Genomic DNA, 19,582 nt, shown 5'->3' with positions numbered 1-19,582 from the left:
AATTCTTAGTAGGAACAACACTCCTAAGCTGCCTATATAGGCATGTAGGTCATAAAAAATTGAATAAAATGATACCTTGATAGCTGCAATCAGATACCTTATTCCACAGAGAACCACATTTTTTATATGCAAATGAGATGTTAAGAGCCATGTGTTGGATACAGATCACGGAGAATCTGCCTTCAGATCTTATTGCAAATGGGTTGTCTACCATCTGGACACCACTTTTCTACCCCTATATTCCCCCTTCCCTGCAATAAAATACCACTTCTATATACTCCCCTCCGCTGTGGGCGTCCCAGCGGTGTACACACTGGCTCTCCTGAGGCCCGCGTGACATAATGCCTGTGGCCAATCAGCACAGGCCTCACTCTCCATAGCCAGAGGAAGTGACAGCTGCAGCTGCTCTATCATTTCCTCCAGACTTCCCTTATATCCATAGGAGAGGAAAGTGGAGCCAGTGCTGATTGGCCACAAGGATCGTGTGACAGACCCAGGAGAGCCAGTGCAGACACTGCAGGAAGGGGAGTAGAAGTCTTATTTTACTAGGGGGAAATATAGGTATTGAAAAAGGGTTGTCCAAGTAGTGGAAGACCCACTTTAAATGAAAAGAGGGAGTTACCAGTGTGAACCACAAAATACTGACACTTTGCTCTCATAATCACACACCGCTTTGCAGTGAGATCCGAGCTATCACAGTATAGCAGAAGTGAAGCTTGTCTCATTACAAAAACATATGCAACTGCAGTCCTCTCAGTGTGGGAGAAGAGCAGTACAGCAGAGATGAGAGCTCTGTGAGAAGACAACTGCAAATGTGTTTTTAAAGAGACATGGTTAAACTCTGCTGTACTGTACTAGATAAAGTCAGGCATAGCTCTGCAGCAGAGCTGACAGCACTATGAGAGGACAACTGCTGCTGCAAAGGTTTGTAATGAGGCAAGCTTCACATCTGTGGTACTGCGTTCTGATCTCCGTGCAGAGCGGTGTGTGATTATGAGAGCGAAGTGTCAGTCATTACATGTCTCACACTGGTAACACCCGCTTTTATTTCAAGTAAAATATGGAGGCAGATTCTCATGCAAATCGGTGTCCGGCCCATAGATTTTAACAGCGCATTTACATATAAGAAAAACATTTTCTCTGGAATAAGACATCGGATTGCAGATATTAATTTATTATTTCAGTCAACTTTCTATGACCTACATGCCTAAATAGATTGTTTAGGAGGGTTGGTCCTACTGACAGATGCTCATTAAGACCCCAAAGCCTGCCATGGCTATAGACCTATTAAATGGGTTATACAGACTTAAAATTGCATATCCAAATATCAAATTTTATAAGGCTGTAAAATTCCATAAAAGTTGTGCCAATTGTATATTCAGTATTTTAGCTCAGTACTAACAGAGAATTATGCATGTTTTACAGAGTATATGAAAGCTTATTGGCAGAGGATCACAATGTCAAGTCCCCTGGTGGGACTTAAAGCGAACCTGACAGCGAATACATGCTGCCCGATCCACATGCAGCATGTATAGGTCAATGGCTGCCTGATTTCCGCCATATACATGTTTAACTCTGAAGCGCTGTGGCATTTCAGAGAAAAACGGTTTAAAAGCTGCCACTTCCCTGGAGTGACCGGTCTCTCGACACACAGGCGGGGAGAAAACCTTTCACTCCATGGGAACAGGCATGTTTAATTAAGTTTATTAAAAAAGTGTTTATAGTATAGAAAAAAAAAAATTCTACAAAAAAAAAAAAAAGTGCTTTTGAAAAGGGCTGACAAAATAATACACACAAATACAGTATCAATGCATTCATAAAAAATATGATATTAACGTTTGAACAGCATAAAAAAAATGTAAAAGACTAATGGCAGATTTTTTCTGAATTTATATCTTCAAAAGGAAAAAAGTGACAAAATGTTTTCTCCCCTTAAATGTGCTATTTTACAAAGGCAGTAAGGCATAAACATTATACACATGAGGTATCTCTGTAACTGTATAGACCAACAAAACGGAAGGGTATTTATGCTGCATAACAATCAAAGGCAGAGTTTTTTCATTTCTTTCTATTAAAAAGGGGTTGTGCCCTTTCAAAAAACTTTGGATATGTAATGGTATGTGCACATGGCATCTTTTAGACGAGTTTTGCCAGAGGAAGAGGTTTCAGGAGACGCCAGCGTCTTTAGTTCATTTCTTTTGTGGTTTCGCCAGTGGCTTTTTTTTACATTTTGATATGAACGATTGCCGCCTGAAGAATTGTCAGGTCACTTGTAACCACTTCACATTTTTCTAAGCATGGATCGGTTAAAATAAAAAGACTGAACATAGTGGTTTTGACACTACAGTGCATATGTTCATTCTTTTTAGCATGCTTTAAACACTTTAGAAGGGTTGCTGTATCGAAACCAACCTGAAAGAGGTCGTGTGCACATTCCATAAAATTGGTGGTAGAAAAAACAAACAAACGGTGCTTTAGTTACCTTTCTAGGGACCAGCACAGTGTTTCTGTCCAGGTCTCCATTATTTGGTTGCAGCCAATCACTGAGCAGCTTGTGCAGTCTACATGGGCAGAACCATAGCGCTCAGTGATTGGCTGCAGTTATGTTGATGTGACATCACCAATGTAGGAAAATAACGGAGACTGGGGAAGAGGCAAACAAAACCCACAAGAACAATTAAAACACTTTTTTTTCTGACAACCAACAGTACATATTAGTCCACGTTCACATGGCAGTATTTTAATCAGTATTTCACATTTGTATGCCAAAATCTGGAGTGGGTCAAAAATACAGAAGTGGTGACGTGTTTCTATTATACTTTTCCTTCAATTGTTCCTCTCCTGGTTTTGGCTTACAAATACTGATGTAAAATACTGCCATGTGAACGTAGCAATAGGAAAGGTTTTCTTGTAATGGATAACCCCTTTAAATGTCCCCCCTGTCAACATAAGTTAATCAATAAATCATATGCACCGTAAACTAAGGTAGTTTAAAAATACAATTCAATTTGCAAGCCCTCATACAGACAGGACAGCACAGGGTCACAGCTGCTGCTTTCAGTGAGGAAAAACAATTCTTTGCCTGTTTGAAAACATGTTTGACCTCACAGAAACAATCAGCTGTGATCCTGCGCTGTAATGTCTGTATATGCTATTGCTTCCTCCCTGCCCAGGAGCTGTGATAACAGGCGCACATTTATATCATTATTTCAGCACAGGAGCATTTTTTTTAGCATATCCAATTGTGGAACTTAAAGGGATATTCCCATCTCCAAGATCCTATCCAAATATGTAGTAGGTGTAATAATAATATTAGCAAATACCTCCAATTAGAAATGTAGTATAGTTCTTCTGATTCACTATGTCTCTTTTCTCATGTGCAGGCGTTGCAGGACCTTAGTTATCCATGGTTACAACCACTGAAAGTGTCAGATAGTTAGCTAGCTGCTAGTGGTCGTAACTGTGGATACCCAAGGTCCTGTATTGCCTGCACATGAGGTAAGTGGCGAATCAAAAATACTATACTACATTTCTAATTGGAGGTATTTGCTAATATTATTATTATACCTACTACATATTGGGATAGGATCTTGGAGATGGGAATACCCCTTTAATATTATTCCAAGATCTAAAAAAACTTTGTTCAAGGAACAAGTCTTTAAGTACTAAAGTATTCAACATAGTTATTAACAGTGGAAGAATCTCACAAAAATTCCACATGGCTTCTATGCTCCATATGTTCCCCCCGTGTTGCCTCCAACTGTAGCTGTCAAGCAAAGCTACAACTCCACAACACATTAGAGCCCATCCTACACACCCTAGTAAAGCAGTTCGCACCCTTTGGAAAGTGTGCCGCAGTCATCATGTTGGTCACCACTAGCACATACGGTAAATCGTGCATCCACTGGAGCACTTGCTGTAACGACAGCCACCCTGTGCTAGTTTGTAGATAAAGGTTGTAGCTGTGTATAGAATAGCCATTTGCTTAACGAACGGCAGAAAAATTACCTCAGTATCAACAATGTATAACAGCCAAGAGGTATCTCTTAAAATATAACCTTTAATAAATCTCTAAAAAACATTTATCTGATACTAGCTACTCACTACATCTTATTCACATCAGGACGGACAGATATGACCTCTTAAATAACATATCAAAAAAGAGGCCCAAAAGTAGACAAATAGACCTGATACATATAATGTCTAATTAGCCCCTTTAGGATGTACATATATGACCCTTTAGATAATGAATACTAAAAGGTCAATAATTTCAAACCAATCCTGGTCAACAAATGAAAAAAATAGAGTGCTATCAAACATTAATAATGTGTGGATCTCACCCATTTTTTGCATGGGGGCATCATTCAGGGTTCTTCATCCCTTTCAGTCGATTTGTTCTTAAGAAGAATTCTACCCACTCGTGCCCCTGGTGTTAGCTCTCGCCCTAACAAGAGCAGTACCCAAGTATATCTTACAACATCACCCACAAACAAGTCCCTCCAGACGCGTTTCTTCCTCCTTATAGAGGATTCATCAGGGGAGTGTATTTGGTATTTTGGGGAGCACTAGCAACGCAAAAGAGCAAAAAGTGACTGTGCTATAAAGTGCCAAGTGACTTAAAAAGTTGAACCTCACAATGGTGAGTGTCCATCTCAGTGGTACAGAGTGCTGTTACCACTTACAACAAATGCATTTGTGGAGTATTTGGGAGAAAGATCCTGGCATATATATTAAATGTGCCTATGGGATTACATTAACTAGATGGAGGCCAAAAGAGTGTCCTTTTTGTCCATCTTGCTGGCATACATCTGTATACCGTAAAAAGAACAAAATATGAAATTGAATACCAAACTATACTAAGCCATACAACAGAAATTAAAGGGTTACATAAAAAAAAAAAAAAAAAGTACAATCCTGTATCACAAGGTATTTATCGGCACCAGGCACAGGATTAGAGTATAATGCCTTTTGTACTTGGCATAAATGTTAAACAGCAACAAAAACAGAATGTGAAAAAATCCTGAGAAATATAATATATAGCAACATAAAATAAGGTAAAGTATTTAATACTCACATCCACCTCTTTCGTAAGAAAAGATGAAGTAGCAGCTATGTGCACAGGACAATCTAGACTTAACACAAACTATCCTGCCATTATTCTCGCTTGCGACATTCATCACATTACAGACTTACTGGATTCGGCAGCATATTTTTTGCTTTTTAGTTTAATTCGTGAAGCAGCTTTAAAAACACATGTAAAGATCTCATGAAGTTCATTTGTGAATGCTTTTAAGGTTCTGTTCACATGTCTCGTTATATTTTCTGAATGTCTGCATCCTGTGTAAGTTATTCCCCTTTCAAATGGAAGCCGAGGCGTCCCACTGATTCATATGGGGTCCGTCTGGCTTCCACTTGATGTTTTTCACGACGTAAGACTTATAAATAAATGGAAGCCAGACAGACCCCATATAAGTCAATGGTGCCCCTCTGCTTCCAGTTCAAACAAGAGGTTTCGTTTCAATAAAGCAAATGGAAAAGATAAACGAACATGTGAACAGAGTCCAATAAGTAACATATGCCTTTAGAAGGGTAAATGATAAGGATTTTACTTTGCATGAATGATGAAATAAAACTGGAATATAATGCACTGTTTCTGATCAGTCAGCAAAATAAAAACAGAATTGGATTTAAGCTCTTGTACTAAACATACCTAATAAGCAAATACATGCATGTCTACCACTGACCACGTTTGCGAAATGAACATCTTCTAGAAAGGTTTGGCAAAATTGCTTTTGATCTCATTTGGGCATCATTCAGACATTTGATATTCAGGTAGGAGAGCTATCCGTGTTTTTCATTGGCAGGGCTCATACCTGTGATATCCCATGTCCATGAATTTTCGCTGACCATGAGCTCCATGGAGACATGTACGATTTTGATCCGAGGGTTGGATCAAAATTGGCAATGCAAGAGCAGAGGACATCCGGGTGAGGTCTTACTTTCACGGACTGTCAAAATGCAGAAGGAGAAACTTTTTATTTCTCCAACGGGGGAAAAAAAAAACGGATGAAACTCGGACCATATGCTGATCAAAGTCTGATCAGAATAATCAGTCCATTTTTCACTGATGTGGAAAAATCGGGTGTGTGAATAAGCCCCAACTATAATTATGTCCACACTGAATGCAACTGAATTTCATGATATTCAGAGCCTTTTTTAAGAGAGAGAGACAGCTCTAACTCCTGTTTCCTTTTCATACAGTTGTTTGCCTACTTTGAAAGGTTGGAATAGGTTTTTCTACATTTAAGCTCTGAACACCAGCTAAGCTCCGAGCGTACTATTCAGCAAACAGGCATATCAGAAAACTAAACACATTGGTTTTCAGTGCACCAAAGACTAGCTGGCAGTGCACTGCATGCAAGCCAATCTCCCCACCGCTGCTCAGTGCTTCATATTACATCAGAAACATTTTTTAAACTTCTCAGAAATAAAAATACCCGGTACAATAGACAGATAACATCTTTATATATTTCACTTAGAGTTTCTCCAGGAAATGCTGTAAAATAAACAGAGCAGGCACTTGCCATCAAATGTTTAGCGCCAGCTCTGGCAGTTGCTCAAGTCTTGGTGTTTTGGCTGCAGCGGTGATGTCACGTCGACAGCATGCATTACCGCTGCAGCCAATCACTTAGCTCAGCGGCTGTAGACTGCACTAGCCGCTCAGTATTTGGCAGCAGCAGTGATGCATGTTGTTGATACGACATCACTGCTGCAGCCAAAACACCATGACCTGGGCAACGACAGAGAAACCTGCTTTGTTATAAGGTATTTTATAGTGTTTGGAGTACACTTTCCTGAAACACTAAAGCCCTTTAGATATGTGCGAGGGTTGAGTGTATTTTTGAACACTTCTATTGTACATCCCAAACATAGGTCTTTAGGTTTGAGTTACAAATGTGTGTTCTGGTACTGGAGAGTGTAGCACGTGGACTGGACAGCAGCTACGGCTTTTGGGGAGCATGGATTGTGAGGACTTATGGCTATGGTTTAATGCAGCAGCAACATTGTGGCTTCCCTTGGATTTCCCTTTGATAACTATTGAACTGATATTTTTATGAAGTGGCTTTTTAGCTAATGATTTGTCACAGATGTTGCCTACTGTTTTGTTAAGTTGCAATTGTTACTGATTTTTAGGGGTTGTCTACTACTAGACAACCTCAGCTTAATCATTTCAGGCCCAAAATGAAAATTAGAGTTGATACTCACCTCCTGCACTGGTACCACTCTTCCCGGACAGTGACGTGACAGAGTGGCTGCTGTTTGGCTGCAGCTCAACAATATTCCGTCAGGGCGCACATCCGCTTAAACAAAATAGTAAAGACTGCAGCTGAGGAGCGGGTAATTGTCAGGGAGGAGCATCCCAACCCCCACAAAAACCTGGAAATAAGGAGACTACAGAACTATGAGCTGCTTTAGAGACAACCAGAGATTACTCCTTCCTTTAAGGAATTTATTAGAAACATTTTCCAATGTACTATAATAAACTCCTGTTTATGTGATGGACACAAAAAGGGCAATCTTGCAAATGTTTGGCCAGCAAAAAAGATGTTTAGAAAATGGAAATAAAAAAAGACTACTATTGAAAAGACAGGGCAGGATTCAAAGAATATCAATTACTTGGTGAAAATGGAATATCACTCATTTAAAGAGAATAACTCTTCAACCCAACGGTGCAGCGTTTAAGGGCAAATTACACAGTGCTGTAATACTGGAGACTTCCTCCGATTCATGTTGTTCCTAGTTTGGGCAGCATGAATCGGCTGTCAAATTCACTTTAAGAATCTCAACAGCAGTCACACAATTTAGTGCAATAAAACAATAAAACATTTTTTTTTATGAGCAAATCGAAGTTAATGACAAAAGAGATTTCTGCTGAGCTTATAAACAGATGAATAAAAGGGCCGTTACCGCCCGACAATCAGCAGTGCCAAAGCACACCTTGTCAGTTTATTCATACATTTACAGGAGGGATAGAAGGAAACCCGCATTAAGTTGCTGCAGCACCGTTTATCTAATTGGACATTCTGGTTATTTTAACTAAAAAGCTAAATTATATTTATTTACATCCTATAGGCTACAGGGGCTCTTCTGGCAGGGAATAAGACAGTAAGATTAAAGCACCACTCCAGAGTTTTGATTTATTTTCAGTGCTGGAGTGGCGCTTTAAATGTAAACCACCTGCCCCTGTTCTTATACTCACCCTCAAGCATCTTCACCTTTTACAGACGTCGCTCTGGTACCACAGCGCCATCTTGTGATGCAGCGTCAGCTTCTGATTGGCCGGAAGTCAGAAACTACATCACAAAGCTCTCAATGAAAGTCTAAGAGCCAGAACAAGGTTCTCACAGATGCATTGAAAAGTGACCTCTGACACGCTCCAGGAGGCCACTTTTCGCCGGAGATGAACTGGAGCGACGCAGGAAAATATTGTAAGGGGATGACAGGCGAGTCAGGGGACTTACATTTGCAGCACCACTCCAGCAGTGCAATAAAACAAAACAGTACATTCATCTAAATATAGAAATCAGGAAATTGCTGTGAGTAATGCACTGTTTTAGACAGTTCCAAAGGAACAGCATAGTAAACTTGGTTGCTAGTAGCTACGTTGAGCTTAGGGGTGCTGCCCACTGCAACAATTTGTGGCAATTGACTAATAGGAAGAGGACTGCTCTCCTCATGACTACGGTACATTGGTAAATGTGAGCTCCTGTATTCTTTATATTCCTTTCCTATCAGGGAGGCAAACAAGAATAGGTGCAGAAACAGTACCTCGTCAGTCGCCACACAAAGGGAGGAGGTCGAGCAAAATGGCACAATTTTATTTTTTGTGCCATTTTGATAAATTTGTTTAGTACCTTTCACAGACAAGCGAAACAATCGTTCTGTGCCATTTTTAGGGTAAACAGACATGCAAATCACACCAGCACAGCCAGTACTGTAACCACATTAACTGGGAACTTTCAAATCACTGTAATACCTCAAGACCCTCAGACTAGAATCACTGGTACTTATTTACACACTATTTGCAGCACTATCAAAGAAAGTGTGAGATCAAGAATTAGCGGAAAGCTTAGCGGCAAACAAGCTCACCGCAATCTCTTTATTCAGCCCTATAAGGCTGTGTGCCCACGATGCGCTTTTGGTGCGTATTTGCAGCGAGGAAACGCTCCAAAAAAGCATTGAATACCTTATCCCATGACATTCTGCAAGTTCTGAGCACATGGTCAGGATTTTTTCTGCGCAAATTTTACTCGCAGAAAAAATCCGGGCATGACCAATTCTTGTGCGTTTCTGCATGCGTATTTGCCTATACAATGCATTGGAAAAACGCATGGCAAATATGCATCAAAAACGCATGTAAAAAACACATGCGTTTTTCTGCCAAGGAGATGCAGAAATACTCAGGAAAAGTTCTGCTTTATTTCTGCATCGTGGGCACATAGCCTTACTCTAGAAGAGTAAAAGGGATTTACAGAGAAGTGACACGAAACTGGGTGCAGCATGCTAAATTTTGTACATGCTTCTTTCACAATCTTCTGTGCAATGTACAAAACCCCCCATATATATCGCACAGAGGTGCTGTAATGCTGCAGTTATACCGTTAATAAGGGTTTACAGCATCTGTGACTAGTGCACTCTAGGCTTTGGGCAACTACTAAGGTACATCGAAACACCAGAAAATAAAAGGGTCAACTGTCCTGGTTGCATTCGACCACCAATATCTTCCAAGCAGTGCAACAAGCACAAAGATGATGAAAAGCTGCAGCATTATGCAACTTTCATGGCTGTTTCCAGTATGAATATGTACTCCTATGGTGAACAGAGGATTTCAATAGAAAACAATAGTACAAGTTTCAATTTTGCTGCCATATGGGTATTCTACTACATTTAATTTTCATGAGCAAAAAAATGTAAAAAGAGTAACAGTCATTTTAATTTTTATTTCATAAATCAAATCGTACACAGGAAAATAAGCAACTTTGTAATATATTTTAATCAGAGAAATACTCTTTCTCCACCAGGACTGATTGTTTATTCTCAATTCCTGGGTAAAATCTGTATTCAGTTGAGAAAGACTGTTCCATTACTAAGCTAGGAGACAGTTACCAGCAGTAACCTGCTGTACAAATGGAAGGGGAGAGGAGCAGCAGCAGGAGCAGGAGCAGCAGGAGGAGGAGGAGGAGCAGCAGGAGGAGCAGCAGGAGGAGGAGCAGGAGCAGCAGGAGGAGGAGCAGGAGCAGCAGGAGGAGGAGCAGGAGCAGCAGGAGGAGGAGCAGGAGCAGCAGGAGGAGGAGCAGGAGCAGCAGGAGGAGGAGCAGGAGCAGCAGGAGGAGGAGCAGGAGCAGCAGGAGGAGGAGCAGGAGCAGGAGGAGGAGGAGCAGCAGCAGGAGGAGGAGCAGGAGGAGGAGCAGGAGGAGGAGCAGGAGGAGGAGGAGCAGCAGGAGGAGGAGCAGCAGGAGGAGGAGCAGCAGGAGGAGGAGCAGCAGGAGGAGGAGCAGCAGGAGGAGGAGCAGCAGGAGGAGGAGCAGCAGGAGGAGGAGCAGCAGGAGGAGGAGGAGCAGCAGCAGGAGGAGGAGCAGGAGGAGGAGCAGGAGGAGGAGCAGCAGCAGGAGGAGCAGCAGCAGGAGGAGGAGCAGCAGCAGCAGGAGGAGCAGCAGCAGCAGGAGGAGGAGCAGCAGCAGGAGGAGGAGCAGCAGCAGCAGGAGGAGCAGCAGCAGCAGGAGGAGCAGCAGCAGCAGGAGGAGCAGCAGCAGCAGGAGGAGCAGCAGCAGCAGGAGGAGCAGCAGGAGGAGCAGCAGCAGCAGGAGGAGGAGCAGCAGCAGGAGGAGCAGCAGTAGGAGGAGCAGGGAGCTGTTTCTAGCTTCTCCGTCCACTTTCCCTCTCCCAGCTACACAAAAGACAGTTGCTACTAATAAAAAAAAAAAAATCTGTCTTCATTGAATACAGATTTTACCCAGAAATAGAGAATTTTGAATATGAATGATGGAGAAAGAAGCAGATTTCTCTTATAAGATATATTACAAAGTGTTTTTATTTTCAAATGTGCTAGTTATTTATGCAATAAAAAAAATAAAAACTGTTTAAATATAAAAAAAAGAACACCTAGACATTTGTGATCAGAAACGGTTTGTGGCAAAATAGAACTTACCTGTTTTTGTAAAAAAATAAATAAAACTATTCTCAAAAACAAGGTTCACCCACAAAAAAAATGATGTTTTGGTATATTATATATCTATTTTAAAAACGTCATTTAACTGCTATTTCATATTGGAGGGGAAAAAAAAACATCATATCCTAAATAAATACTAGACAATATAACAGAAAATATTTGATTATCAGATGATTAAATGACTAAAACATTCCTAAAACTGGAAAACAAATATTTGTGTCATCCAAGGAAGGAAAAAATATATAAAAAAAAGTCTAAATATGTAAATCCTTAGTGGCAAAAAACTCAAAGTGCTTTTTTTGCCAATAGTCTTTCTTGGCCGCACCTGAAGTAGAAAAGCACACAAGATACAAAGAGCAGTATTAAAACATGTAAAGAAGTGCATATGATAGTAATACCAGCAAGCTTAATATAATAGCAGAAATGCATGACTTAATATTTCAGGTGATCTAATTGACGTTTTGCTACAGTAACTTGCTAACTCTAGAAACAACAGACTAGTAACATTATTATTTGTAAACCGAGCTCTTTTCATGTGGAGGTGCATAAAATACCTCTATGTAATAAATCCCAAAAATAGCACCACACAAAAGAGAAGCGTGCTTAAAACAAACGCCAACCTTGTGATACATGCACAAAAAGCTGGTTGTTAAAAAGCACACACTACTCTGGTATCAGGGTAAAGTGTCAAAAGCTATCAGTCGCAACCCCTTAAAAACAAAAATCACCTTAAGGTTTGACATTGGGCCCAGAAGTTCATTGAACAATCATGAAGTCCAGAGTCTTATTTGAATATGCGGACTTAAAATGTCTATAAGTCACTAGGCTCAATGTAAAGAGCAATGAACATTCCACCTTTTTACGGGAATTTACATGTTCAATTACATGCTTTATGTAAGCAAAAGAAAAAGAAAGCAAAATAAAAAAAAAAACTAAGGTCTCTCCTCCATAAATGGACACTGACACAATGTGCCACACTTCTTTTTCTGCCTGAATTTTCTTCAATCAGAACCGTTTTGCAAGTGTCTAAGTGTTCTAGAAAATGGGGACACTGTTGGTTGCGGCCTCTTCTTCGGATTAGTCCGATGCTCTCAGGCCTCTGAAGCAAATGAAGGGAGGAAAATAAAAAGCTGAAATACAAGGTTCATCTGATAAGTTTTACATTAAGCATTACAAGCTGGACAATGTAAGAAAGAGGCTTTTTTGGCTCACAGAGTCTGAGTCTTGGTGTGCAAAACGAGTACTTGGCCATCCCACCATAGCACTCTCGCAGTGGGATTGTCAGGGAAGTCTTGACTGGGGAGTATGTGGATTGTTTACCTATCAGGCGTAAATTTCCAGGCACTCAGTTCATTTTGGGCTTGTTCCAGTTTGTCTTTAGTCTGTTCCAGTTCGCCTTTCATTTTGAGGAAAAACAAGTTGATGGCTGGGTCAACCGTAGTTGTTCTCAGCTGGGCAACACTTGGCTGCTGGACTTGCTTGAGATGCTGAATTTGGTTCTGGAGAGAAGAGCCAATAAAAAACAATTACCAGCTTATTAGGCAAGGAAGAGAACACACCTAAAGTGCCACCATGGGTTAAACATGCATCATAAGTTCATAACCAGTTGGAAAATACTATTTTTTAAAGTCTTGCAGGAGAGAAGGTCCATTTTTTTTGTTACTATTTGTGTGCTATTTATCATTTTTTGTTTTTAGTGTACCAAAACTTGAAACTACTTAAATCCTTGAATGTTTTCGGGGCATGTCCACAGATGAGGCTGAAATGAGGCTTTAAAGGATACAGGTAATGCACCCAGACTTGATTTAAAGAGCAAGCTCTCTCGGACTTATACAAATGATTAGTAGCCACTATGCCACCTATGTGAGGAGAGGAATCTGTTTAGGACATATCCAGGCATCCAACTATTTGAGTTTTAGAATATCAGAAAATGCTACTATAGGAATAATTTTAAAACTGATGCTTCCTAAAGTGGGCTGCCCTGCAAGCTTATGTTAAAACCTTAAGACAGGAGATCGCCATCCACCAAACCAGAGAATGCAATCTTTAGTACATATTAAGAAAACAAATAGAGGAATTTACAAGCACAATTCACTACTAGTGATGAGCGAGTGTGCTAGTTTAACCCTTTAAACGAGCACACCCGGGTACTCGCCGAGTAGTTTCAGCCGCTGTGGCTGCAAGTGTCGCTGCTCTTATACAGCTGTGCCACATGTAGTGATTGCCTGACAAATAGGCAATCCCTACATGTGTCACAGCTGTTTAACAGCCGTAGCGGCTGAAACTGAAATGCCGAGCACGCCAAAACTAATAGGCGAGTACCCGGACATGCTCGTTTAAAGGGTTAAACTAGCACACTCGCTCATCACTATTCACTACCTGATACACTTATAAGATATTGGCACATATCATTAGTAAAAGTGAATTTTTAAAACTTTTAAATATTTAAAATAGCAAGATCCTATTTCTCCTGTATTTACTATCTGTGCTTGTAGGTGCTTTGTAAACTTTCCAAAACTTTTCAGCCCTCAAAATAAAATAAGAAAAAACTCTTTACTTATAGTAATATAGTAAAATGAGGTTGCAGCTGCTGCTTATTTTTAACAACAGTAAAAGGAAAAATCTGAATGCAGAAGAGGGAACAAATCCAATTGACTCAGAGCCCTATCTTACGTTTGCAGCAGGAAAAATCCACCAACGGGCCCACTCAAAATGCATGAGAATAGATTTATACAGCCATATAAAAGAAAAACTACTTAGCGGCATTACACTATACTAGTGCATCTGCCTGAGTGACGTGTCTGGCACAGGGAGGATGCAATATGCAAGCAATCAAGCTATTCCCAGCACACAGTCAACGTTTTCCAATTTTTATCTTTATAGTGAATAAGCCTTTAAAACATATGTTAAACTCGGGCCCGCAGGGCGATTATACTTGGCCCTCGACATTAGCACCACCACCCATATGTAGGGCCCATTATTCTGTATGGAGGACTATGTGGGGCCCATTATTCAGTATGGAGGACTATGTGGGGCCCATTATTCTGTATGGAGGACTATGTTGGGCCCATTATTCTATATGGAGGACTATGTTGGGCCCATTATTCTATATGGAGGACTAAGTTGGGCCCATTATTCTGCATGGAGGACTATGCCAAGCCAATTATACTCTACACTGGTTGGCCCACGTCTTTGTACATGTTTGTCATTTTGGCCCTCTGTGTGTTTGACATACCTGCTTTAAAACAAGGAACCTCAGGGTAGAAAAAGACATATATTCTGAGATGAAAGTCCACTAATAAAAAGCAGGGATTGTATTTTGTGCTGTACACAGTGTGAGGGGCCTTTACTATATACTTAAGTCTGCAAGTTCTTCTGAGTTTTTTTATGAAACCAAAAGTGGGAGAGTATAAAAGCAGACTGCATTGCAAAGGAATGTATTAAGAACAAATATGAACAAACGGCCCCAAAGGGCTTTATAGCACCTAATGGTAGCTCTGCATCTCAGGCTAATATTTGCGAATTCAGATATACCAAATATTTATAAATATCACATGTTTATTAGAAAAACATAAGCCAAAACATAGAAAAAGTAAAACCATTTAAAAGGCACAACTGGCTGTACCATGTAAAGAAGATCAAATAAAGATACTGTAAAACCAGATGTACACGGTGTAAATGATTTATCAATTAGACCATGTAGATCTGGTTTTAACTTTACTTGATCTTCTTTACATGCTACAGCCAGTTGTACTTTTTCTATGTTTTGGCTTATGTTTTTCTAATAAACGTGATATTTATTAATACATGGTGTACCCTTGGATTCACAAACTTCTGCTCTTCCTATATGTACTACTTCCTGGCATGTGACAGGACGATCCTATTTGAGCGCTGTCCTCTTACACTTTCCCATCTCAGGCTAATATTTATCGCACTCGCTTCCTGTGCTCATCTCACTGCACCTTCACCTGAGTCCTGAAGATCTTCTCTTAAGTCTTTCTCACTATTTCACTTGTAATTCTCCATCTATTCCTTGTTACACAATGTCCATCCTCTTTTCTAACTTGCCACCATCTCCCCAGATCGCTCTCATGATAAATATTCGCTTTCTGGCACCTATTCACTGACTCATCCTGAGTTCAAATCCATTTTCTCCTGTACTCCAATCATTTCACTCCTTTCTCTTCAACACTTTGTCCTTTATCATTTATTTATATATGTATTTCTGGTTCTTTTTTCACAGGCTTATCCTGGGTTCTAATCCCATTTCTCCTCAACAATTTGTCCTTTATTTACGTGTTATCGTTTATAAGTATAGTTTCCTTCTTTCCTCATCTGCCTAGGTGGCTCCTAAGTTAAATGTTCCCTTTCTGGCTCCTATTCACTGGCCCATCCTGGGTTCTTATCCCACATCTACATTCCAATTGTTTCTCCTAAACACGTTGTCCTCTATTCATCTAGTTACAGTTTAGCATCAATAAAGTATCTTTTTTTTTTTCTCTAACTTTAATCAATTGGAAATTGCCAGTTGAACTTCCATCCCCTTCCCAGCTTCCCTATTGATTTAAGTGTTCCTGTGGTGTTCCCTATGCAATTGGCATCCATTTGGGCCTTTAAAAACCCATCTGTTGTCATGTTTTGCACATTGGCTTTTTTAACCTGATAATGACGCTGGTACGGCGTTGAAACGAGTTGTGAATAAAAAGCATTTTCCTCATCATCATTTCTGAAGAATTGATTTCCTCCAGCAGCACAGCCCTCCTTAAGTGTTCATCCAACTGGATCCTATATCCCCTGGAGGATTTATCCACCATCCACAGGGCAGCAGCAGCTGTTTTACTTCATGCCTACATAGGAGTTGTGCCTGTCACAACCCCACCAGGTGGGGGTAACCAGCGCTCTCCTACTCTCCCTCCATAGGGTATCACCCTATTGTGCGCTCGGTTCCCCACTTTTAGATCTATTCATGTATTGCTGTAAACACAGATTTGGTGTGTGCATTAGGCCTTATGCAATGTGTTCCTCATTTCAGTGCTATTTTTTAGGAAAACAAAGTACTTGGGTATATTCAGATGGAGCAGCGAGGGTGCAGCAGAGTAAGGGCTCATTAAGACATCAGTGATTTTTCTCAGCATTTGGTCAGTGTCATTTTTTACCAACCCAATTTGGTCAACGTTTTATCAGTTTTTCTTGGATGAATAAATTAATTGATGAAAGCGTCTCAAATCTAATATAAACTGTAAAATAGCACAAGAATTGCATCCAAGTAACGTGCGATTTTTTTCACGGACCCATAGACTTGTATTGGCCCGTTAGATCTGGGACTCTGATCAAAATCGGACAGGTCTCCGTGATTTTGTGCAGACCACTCAGGTTGGAAAAAATACTAAGACATGTGAACATCTCTACAGACTATTATAGATAAGGGTGTTATGAGTAAAAACAGATAGAACACATGTGAAAAACTTAAGTCTGAATGAGCCCTAAAGCAATATTCATACATGTTTTTGGACATTTCATTTCTCTGCTACATTTTTATGAACAAATGGAATTGAAGTGCACCTATCAGTTCCTACAAAAATACAAAAAAATGAGTTTATGAAATTATAACACTTTACTCAAATACATATTAGCAATCAGTTGATTTCCCCAAGCAAGTTTTAGTCTCACTTTACCAGTGAGCACAAAATCTAGTGAAATTCTCCTCTGAAATGTACCACCTCCACATGGGTGGGGGAGAGCAGATTCTATACAGCATCTGAATGGTTAATAGAGCCTTGTGCGAAGATCTGCAGGATCGAGGATGGAATCAAGCTGCCGGTGTTGTCCTTCTCTAGTTTACTGAATACAATGGAAGAAAAATGTAACCTATTTTTCTCATAAAATCGCTCGAACAAATGAACAAACTTGGTGAACTGTTTTACTCAAGAATCCCGATGAGAAGTGAATTAGTGAATTGTAAAATCAGGAGAATTTTTTTTTTTTCTTTCCTTTAACGAGGAGTGTGAATTTTACTTCTTACTGATATATATCAAATATGTATTACAGAGGACATAGCCACTTCTAAAAAGTTAACCTGCTAAAAGGAGGACACAGCTGCTGGTAAAGAGTCAATCTGAGTCTCTTACAACATGTAGAGAGCCAGCAGCAGCCAAACCACAGAAAAATGTAGGATTTATCTGTACAACTATTTCCATCCACATCTTGCTGCGCCACAACATACAGGGATCCATCTCAACGCCATATATATAACTAGACTCAGCATGACATAAGAGACTCTCCTGTGTTGACATGCAGCACGGACCCAGTCCCCTCGACCACTTCCCAATGGTATCTCCCACCTAAAAACCAGGAAGCTTCACAAAACTATCAAAATACTGAGACAGTGGAGACTTGAGCAGGATTGCAGGTACCTACTCTTAAGAGGCAGAGACTTTAACATCAAGTGAGAAAATGTTTTAATTTTCCAAATTTGAGTAAGGTTTATATTTATTCTTTTTCTTTGAGGCTTGTGTACAAAACAGATCTATTGCATTACTGATGCAAATGGAAAAAGAGGGACCACATTTAGGTTTCGACAAGTGTGTTTTTAGAACAGAAGAAAAAGGCATCATGCAGAAATTATTTTTCAAATCTAAAAAGGGACACACAATGGAACCTGCACGTCAGCAGTCGCGTGACCTGTCACATGACTAAATGATGTCATGGCAGGTCCTTTCACCCCACCGCGACCCATACAACAGACCGGACGTAGCGGAGAAAACATCGGGGGCCATCGGAAGGCAAGTATAATCTTTATTTTTTACCATTCTAAAGCTATGTGCCCACGATGCAGAAATGCTCAGGATTTTTTTTTTTGAGCGTTTCTGCATCTCCCTGGCAGAAAAAACGCATGCGGATTGTACATGAGTTTTTCCTGCCAGGGACATGCGGATGTGACGCGTTCTTCACATGCATTTCCGCATGCGGGTTGTCAAGCGCTTTCCAAGCGATTTTTAGTATCACTTGGAAAGTGCTTGACAATTTGGTCACACTATATAAATCCATGCAAACAGCATGGATTTATATAATGTGACCTTAAAGAATGGTAAAAAAATAAAAATATACTTACCTTCTGATGGCCCCTGGTATCCTTGTCTCTGCTTGCCGGCAGCTCGCGGAAAGATTTAAGGACCGCGATCTGCCGGCAAGCCAAGACAAAGACACCGGGGGCCATCAAAAGATAAGTATAATGTTTATTTTATTTTATTTTTTTTTTTTTACAGGTTCTATGGTACCCGGGTCCGGAGGAGCGTCTCCTCTTCTCCAGACCCGGGTACCATCCGCACATTGAACCGCATGGTATCCGCATCTGCAGTGATGCGGATTCCATGCGTTACAATGCAAGTCAATGGCGGCGAAAACGCAGAACCTCCGCAAAATAATTGGTATTCTAGTATTATAGAAGAAATACATTTTGTGAACGGTACGGAGCTGCAATATACGACAGCATATAAATAGATTAGTACAGTTTCTCAAACAAATTCAGGTTTTTTGTTTTTTTTCAACAATTTCGTCAACCCCTTTAACCCCTTCGCAACCTTGGGTTTTGTCGTTTTTTGCTTTTTCGTTTTTTGCTCCCCTTGTTCCCAGAGCCATAGCGTCTATTTTTTGGGCAATATGAGCGTGTGAGGGCTTATTTTTTGACAAGTTGTACTTTTCAACGCCATTACTAGTTTTACCATATCGTGTACGGGAAAACGGGAAAAAAATTCCAAGTGCGGTAAAATTGCAAAAAAAGTGCAATACCACAGTTGTTTTTTTTTTTTTTTTTTTTACCACGTTCACTGAATGCTAAAACTGACCTGCCATTCTTATTCTCCAGGTCATTACGAGTTCGTAGACACCAAACATGTATAGGTTATTTTATATTTAAGTGGTGAAAAAAAATTCCAAAATTTGGTAAAAAAACCCCCAAAAAAATAGTGCCATTTTCCGAGACCTGTAGCGTCTCCATTTTTAGTGATCCGGGGCTGGGTGAGGGCTTATATTTTGCGCGCCGGGCTGACGTTTTTATTGATACCATTTTGGGGTAGATCCGATGTTTTGATCGCCCGTTATTGCATTTTATTGCAATTTTGCGGCGACCAAAAAACGTAATTCTGGCGTTTAGAATTTTTTTCACGTTACACCGTTTACCGATCGGATTAATTCTTTTTTTATATTGATAGATCGGGCGATTCTGAACGCGGCGATACCAAATATGTGTATGTGGGGTTTTTTTTTTATATTTTATTTTGAATGGGGTGAAAGGGGGGTGATTTAAACTTTATTTTTTTAATATTTTTAAAAACATTTTTTTTTCACTTACTG

The 19,582-nt window shown here is 40.2% G+C and overlaps 1 protein-coding gene across 3 annotated transcripts in view; it reads right to left on the bottom strand.

Annotated features, from left to right (window-relative positions):
* WTAP (WT1 associated protein) overlaps window positions 1-19,582 on the bottom strand; it is a 63,436-nt gene that overhangs the window by 14,154 nt on the left and 29,700 nt on the right. For all 3 annotated transcript variants that reach the window (XM_073672757.1, XM_073672756.1, XM_073672758.1), the window contains one exon: window positions 12,551-12,729. In XM_073672757.1, coding sequence (XP_073528858.1) covers window positions 12,551-12,729 — 179 coding nt within the window. The remainder of the gene's footprint in view (window positions 1-12,550; window positions 12,730-19,582) is intronic.

The sequence above is a fragment of the Phyllobates terribilis genome, unplaced genomic scaffold, assembly GCF_046119375.1.
Source record: "Phyllobates terribilis strain yellow unplaced genomic scaffold, ASM4611937v1 Scaffold_3__8_contigs__length_932513732, whole genome shotgun sequence".
Lineage (NCBI taxonomy): Eukaryota > Metazoa > Chordata > Amphibia > Anura > Dendrobatidae > Phyllobates > Phyllobates terribilis.
The sequence above is the reverse complement of the archived record's forward strand: the minus strand, read 5'-3'. Positions and strand labels throughout refer to the sequence as shown.